Genomic DNA, 6,925 nt, shown 5'->3' on the forward strand with positions numbered 1-6,925 from the left:
ATATGACCAATATAATTATTTTAAATATTTGTATATAAAAATTTAAATCTTTCTGTATTAATAGCAATATAATTATAATTTTTAAAATTTGATTAAAAAAAGTTCAACTTTTTATTTTTTTACATTTATAGTATGAAGACACTTTCACCAATCGATGTCTTTTTAACAGTTTTTGAAAATTGAAAAAAATTGGATAATAATTTGGACCGTAAACTGCCGCAAATACAAAAATTGAGCGGCTTGTTGATGTCAATTTTAAGAAGGAATCCTTATAGCATCTCTATGTTAAATCAACCTCATAATGTTAAATTTAGTATTTAGAATGAAATGCACAACTCCATTGCAATGCTATATCATAGACTAATAATCACCCATGGCTCCTGATTTTTGGATCTTCGATCACTAAACCCCCTGATTTTTAAAATCGATCATGAACCCCCTAAATTTTATGGCGGCAATCGCTAAACCCACAAAGGATGAAAATGCCCTTGCCAGTTTTTTTGTCAACTGACATTTTTTTTTAAAAAATGGCGGCGCCACGTCAATTGCCATATCATCAAAATACCCTAAAAATTAAAACACCCAAAATACCCCTAAATTTAACTCAACTCAATCAAACCTAACCCAATACCAACCCGCTTCACCCTAACCCCCACCCACCACCCCACCGTTCCGGCCACCACCACCCGCCGTTGCCGCCACGGCCGTAATTTTTTTCCAGCTGTCTTTTTCGATCTGTTCTTCAACAAAGAACATATCTGAGCTGCTCTTCGTTAAAGAACATATCCAAGTCATGTTTTTCGTTGAAGAACATGCCAGGACCTGTTCTTTAACGAAGAACAAACGACTTTGTTCTTCAACGAAGAACATATCGAAAAGACGGTCGGAAAAAAATTTCGGCTGTGGAGGCGGTGGCGAGCGGGTGATGGTGGCTGGAGAACAGTGTGGTGGTGGGTAGCAGTTATGGTTGAAGTGGTTTGATTAGGTTTTATTGGTTTGGGTTAGATTAGGTTGGGTTGGGTTGGGTGAATTTTTTATTTATTAAATTAAATTTAGTGTTATTTTAGGGTTTTGAGCTTTTTAGGCATTTTGATGACGTGGCGACGCCAATTTTTCTATTAAAAATGTTAGTTGACCAAAAAAGACGGCGACAAGGGTATTTTCGTCTTTAGGGGGTTTAGCGGCGCCGCTATAAAATTTAGGAGGTTTAGCGATCGTTTTTAAAGATCAGGGAGTTTAATGATCGGAGTCAGGGTCCATGGGTAATTATTAGCCTATTTTATATGCTAAATTTATCATGTGCTAAGTTTTGTGCTAAATTTGGCACAAAGTTTATCATAGGCTAAATTTATTTATCCATTTCAGAGCCTCCACAATGTAATACTTTATTCACATGCTATTGCTATAGTTTAGCATTGAATTCTAAAATTAAACTCCAATGCAATGCTATATTCAATGCTAAATTTAGGATATGCTATATCCTATGTTAAATTTAATATCGATTATAGCATATGCTAAATTTTGACAACCAATCAAAACTCATTATTAATTACAGTTTTTTTAGACTTAATTACACTATTTAATTTCTTTTCTCATTTTACTCTACAAATATATTGATATATACAATTCTTACTTTTTTTTTTCTCGATTTTAACTTTTCTCATTTTCAATAATATGTTCAAATTATTAATCCGGCCACCAACAAACTATAACTTAAATGTTATAAGTTTAGGTCATGTGTTCTATTTCTCTAAGAAATTCTAAAAAGATTCCTTTTCAATAGTAGAAAAATATTAATTCGGCCACTTTCTAAATAGTAACTACTACTACTACTACTACTACTAATAATAATAATAATAATAACAATAATAATAATATTTTAAGTAAAAATATGTATAATTATATCTATATATTTATACCCAATTCATTTATTTCCGTCCATTTCACTTCATTTTCTTATTTTATCTCATTAAATGCAGAGACCAAAACCAAAAGAAAATCTTAGAATTTTTAGATAGCTGCTGCCAACCTCTATTGTCTTAAGCCCACCACTGCCATTCATGAAGCTGCGTTGGTCGCCAGTGGACTTGAAGTTGCCGCCGTTCGTGGAGAGATGGCCGCCTTTTCGAGAAAATTGTAGATGTCGTTATTCTTGAAGAGAAAACAACTGTTGCCGTGGATTTCCAAACCATCGTGAGTTTTGAAGGAGCAACGATCGGAGATGAAGGACCTACTGCCGCCATGATGAATAAATCGGAATTGGAGATCAGATCCGCAAATCAACTACCGTCCTCTTCATCTTCACGAATTGCAATCGGAGAACGAGAACGCAATTGGAGAACAAGAAAGGTGAAGGTGAACAAATCGGGATTAGAGAATGCCACAACGGCCGTCTTCTTCTTCTTCTTCACGAAACGGAATAGAAGAACGCACAACTGCCGTCCTCAAATTTTGTTGTTTGAGTGGTTTGTTGGTCTTTGATGTCACACAAGAAAGAGATCAAGAAGCAATAGTAGTTTTTGATTTGTAATTTTATGACTGGTTTCGTTGTTGGTTAACCAATGTTTTACTAATGGTTAACCCATAATTTTAGATTTGAAAAAAGACGATTTAGGTTTTTTTTACTGTGACCGTTGCGGTGGTGAAGGTGGAAGGGTTTATAATAGATTTTTAAACTAGTTTAATAGAAATAGAGGTTTGAATTTGTAGTGGTTTTATTGCTGGTTAACCAATGGTTTACTTATGGTACACCAATAATCTTGTTTTTAATACACTGTTAATAAGCGTTGGGTTAACCGTTGATAAACTTGTAATGATTCTTATTTTGAATATATGGTTAATAAATCATTGGTAAACTTGAATTGTGTATTTTAAACAAATTTTACTTTTAAAAATAATTAATAATTTTGTTTTTAGAATATCGTTAGTGAACCGTGAGTAAACCGCTGATAAAACTTATAGTTAATTAATTTTGCGTATATCGTTAGTATTTTTTTTAAATTGTGCATTTAAAATATAAATTAGATTTTAGTATATTGTTAATGACCTGTTAATATACCGCTTTTTAACCAAAACCGTATTTTCAAAATTAAAACAACAAAAATTGAAAATAATAAAAAAAATTGCAAAAATAATAGTACAATTGCGTCTTTTTTTTAAAAAACTTTTATGTTGTATTTTTAAAAATATTTTACCTTTTTATAGACATTTATCTAAAGAGGCCTTCTTTTACTATTACTTTTTTACTTTATTCATTTTAATTTTGTTTTATTTTTTTTCATCTTAAATTTTATGCTATTTTTTTGTTTTTATCATCTCGATTGATTAATTGTTTTAATAATGGACCACACACCAATTTATTAAAACAATTTATATAACAATTTATTGATTCTCTTAAGAATTCTTTTTTAAAAGAGCTCGTTAATATATCAATTATAAATAAAAATATATATTAATAAAGATTATAAAATATTATGGTTGATTTTTTTATAAAATAATAAAATAAATTAATGGATAGCTATCCTAATAAATAATTATAATATTTTTTTAATATTTTATTAAATTGGAGATAACATTAAATGTTATGCTAAATAAAGCATTTTGTTATTTTTCATGCCAAATTTAGCATATAAAATAGCATTGCATTGATGCTCTAACTTAATTACAAAAATACCATTAATATTTAAATTAATAAATTGCAACATAAATAAATTTTATTGATTTTTATCTAATACAATATTGTATAATTATTTTTATTATTAACTATAAATTAAATGATAAATAACAAAAATTAAATTAATATAATCAATTAGTCCAAATTTATTTGATGGGCATGTAAATTGAACGCTTTTAACAATTAGTCCAAATTATAATCAATTAACCCCATTATTTTTTGTTAATTAGCCCCTAAATTGTTTTGAAAATTGATACATTTGGTTTAACTGATAAAAATTGACCACCCCATAATCCGATTTGAAAAATAATAATAAATTTGATGCTAATTACTCATTGCATGCAAATTCAAGGGTCATATTGGCATTAAGTCTTTTCATGACCAAGAACTATCCACAAGTTGTACAAATGCAACTCACCAGAAGAACCATCTTTTAGTAGTTGAACTTGTAGCTGGCTCATCCTTTACCACATCCTTATTTCTTTTCTCCATGCCCTGTTTTAAGTACTCCAATCTTTTCCTGTACAAAATAATGGACCACCGATATTAATTAATCAATACTCTTCCGTTTTTTTAACCGTCCATTTAGCCAAAATTGCACATATTAAAATAGTAGGTGTTTTGTCTTAAATTGTAAAAATAAATACTAATATAACCCTATTAATTAATAAATGCATTGTAAATTAACTCATAGAGTCATTTATTAAGAAGGGTTAAATTTGGAATATAATTAGCTAAAATTACATTGAAATCCTAAATGGACAAGTAAATAAAGACAAATACGTTTTGCTAAATTGACAACTAAAAAACCGGAGAGAGTATAACTTATATATATTTCTTGATATGATAGGTCTAATTATTGATTTTATGAACATCTACGTTGCACGGAAACTTACGGAATTGTACGTTTCGGCATTTCATGTATGTCTTCGGTAAACGCTTCCAAAACTTTCTAACTTTTATATTTATTACATAATATTGTAAAATATACTATTTCGCCATGTTTAGTTGTTTACCCATTTTGGAGTTTTCGTTTCCATGCATCATAGACAAACGCTGAATTTATTTTTGGTGTATAAACATTAATGTCCATGAAGTACAAGGATGTGCAGAACATTACTTGGTATCTGTAAGACGACCGTGCAAGCTCCACCTCTGTCGAAATCCTTCAACACCTTCAGTTCCACTAGCAAGAATCATGCGCCTGTAAGAATAAGTAAACCACATTAATGATACTGAAACATGTTTAGATCATTACATTAGTCTCAATCTTACGAGGAGATACTTTTAACAGGTAACTAGATGCTAAATGAGCATATTTAGCATTTGTGTTGTCACAAAATATACCTCTCCAGTGATGTAACTTCTGATTCAAGCTGAGAAGCTCTTTTATTTGCTTCATCTAAAGGCATTGACATACCCAATTTGTGCTCACTATCTTGAAGCCGCTCCCTAATCTCCCTATCCTGCAACTCATATTATAATCTCAAATATAAAAACAAAAGAAAAACAAAGAAAATAAAACCGTTCATCAAATATCACAACCTCCAAAATCTTCATTTACAACTAGCATAAACAAAATGTTCATCTCACCCTCTTTTCGGCACATTCTCGATATAGAGCAAGTTCTTCTTGACAGAAAGGTTCAATGTCTTTGATCTGCAAACCTATTACGTAGATAGGAAATCAGTCACTAAGATGTTTACTCATATCACCTCTAATGGAAGTCAAAGATCAAAGCCCCCGAATAATGTAAACACAACTGAAGTCGTCGCCCTCCAATTGCAAATGTTTTGAAGAATATGGATAAATGTCAGATATACGCCCAACTGAAAAAGTCATATGAGTAGTATATGCAATATGCAGGGGCGGAACTAGGGAGGGTCGAAGAGGGTCGGCCGACCCTCCTCGCCGGAAAAAAAATAAAACAAAAATAGAATTTTTAGGGTTTTTTTCAGTAGGGGCGGTTTAACCGCCCCTAGAAACCGCCCCTACATATGTTAGGGGCGGTTTTTTCTTTGTAGGGGCGGTTAAAACCGCCCCTATAACTACAAATTAATGGATTTACACTACATTTACAGCCGTTTGATTTTTTAAATAGCCGAACGTAAAAATTTCGACCCTTCTAAGATGGAGTCCTGGTTTCGCCACTGGCAATATGTCCTCATGCTAGTCATCATCACTATACAAATTTAATTAGCTATTTTGCACGAAACCTTCTCCAATACTACGTTTTTGCATTTTGTTTTCATTTCCGGAAAAAAATCGAAATTTCAAAACTTTATGTTTATAACTTATTTTTGTAAAAATAAGTCTTTACATTTTCTATTTCAGCATTTCGAGCTAGTCATCCAAGCGGGTATGGCTTACGGACTATAAAGCAAATTGACTTTAACAGATAGGATTAACAAGCCTGATAAGTTGAAGTAAATTTAAATTAAAACTTACACAAAAATAGGTTCCTTAGAATCCCATCGCACAAGTTAAGACCTTGAAGCACATGAGAAGCAATTTCTGGTGGAATGATGGGAGATGGTGGCCCCATCATCAAATCATCTCCAACCAAAATAGTTTCCTCCATAGTTGGTTGTGAATCCACTGAAACCACATTAATTAACGATAAAAAGCTTTTAAATTTAACTCCAAGTTACAAGTTTTATAAAAGAAAAACAAAGCCAATATTAGGTAGTTGCATTCACATACCATCCATGATCGCTTTTGATGTAGCTCCTCAAAACTAGAAGCAGTAAGTTCAATGAAGTGTCAGATCCTGTAAACAACAACAAAAAAAAAAGAATCAAATTTTAATGAAGAACAACAACTTGAACATTTGAAGGCAGAAAGTGAAGCAGTAGTAGGAGTACAATACAAACAAGGAGCGCCAAATAAATAAATAAAAAAACCCCTTTGAGGAATTTCATCGAACACATGCAAGACAGTTATAAAACTAACCTTTTGATGAAATTACCTGTCAAATGGAAGCTGAGATATTGTTATTAATTGCACAAGACGAACCAATGAGGCCCTTTCCTACAAATTTAAGTTGGAAAATCGCAACAGCATCCCTGAAATTTACATAAAAGAACAGATGTTTCAGTTTTCAAAAGTATTCTACGTCTTGTAGAGATTTTTTTGATGCTAAATAATTAAACTAATATTCTTAGTACAAACATTTTATTTTTTTATAAAATAACATTACTTTTTAGTTTTGTTTTTTCAATTATTTCATAATTGTTTTTTAATGAAGAATGT

The 6,925-nt window shown here is 31.2% G+C and overlaps 1 protein-coding gene across 3 annotated transcripts; it reads right to left on the reverse strand.

Moving 5' to 3' along the window:
* Window positions 1–3,971: 3,971 nt before the first annotated feature.
* On the reverse strand, window positions 3,972–6,830 carry LOC126670766 (uncharacterized). 3 transcript variants are annotated; one of them, XM_050364590.2, is made up of 7 exons: window positions 6,642–6,830; window positions 6,377–6,443; window positions 6,122–6,271; window positions 5,267–5,340; window positions 5,021–5,139; window positions 4,794–4,877; window positions 3,972–4,193 (listed from the first exon to the last, which is right to left on the reverse strand). In XM_050364590.2, the coding sequence occupies exons 2-7, from the start codon at window positions 6,381–6,383 to the stop codon at window positions 4,088–4,090; spliced, it is 540 nt and encodes a 179-aa protein (XP_050220547.1). In that variant the 5' UTR covers window positions 6,384–6,443; window positions 6,642–6,830; the 3' UTR covers window positions 3,972–4,087. The 3 variants fall into 3 exon arrangements, with proteins under 3 accessions (XP_050220547.1, XP_050220555.1, XP_055960274.1); XM_050364598.2 differs by having other exon boundaries at window positions 6,626–6,830; XM_056104299.1 differs by lacking the exon at window positions 6,642–6,830 and adding an exon at window positions 6,538–6,557.
* Between the last annotated feature and the right edge of the window lie 95 nt (window positions 6,831–6,925).

The sequence above is a fragment of the Mercurialis annua genome, linkage group LG1-X (genome assembly GCF_937616625.2).
Source record: "Mercurialis annua linkage group LG1-X, ddMerAnnu1.2, whole genome shotgun sequence".
NCBI lineage: Eukaryota > Viridiplantae > Streptophyta > Magnoliopsida > Malpighiales > Euphorbiaceae > Mercurialis > Mercurialis annua.

Coding starts and splice junctions, on each gene's coding strand:
- LOC126670766 (XM_050364590.2), bottom strand. Junction 4,878..5,020: donor GAAGTTACATCACTGGAGAG/GTATATTTTGTG, acceptor TTATTCTTACAG/GCGCATGATTCTTGCTAGTG. Junction 4,194..4,793: donor GGTCGTCTTACAGATACCAA/GTAATGTTCTGC, acceptor TATTTTGTACAG/GAAAAGATTGGAGTACTTAA.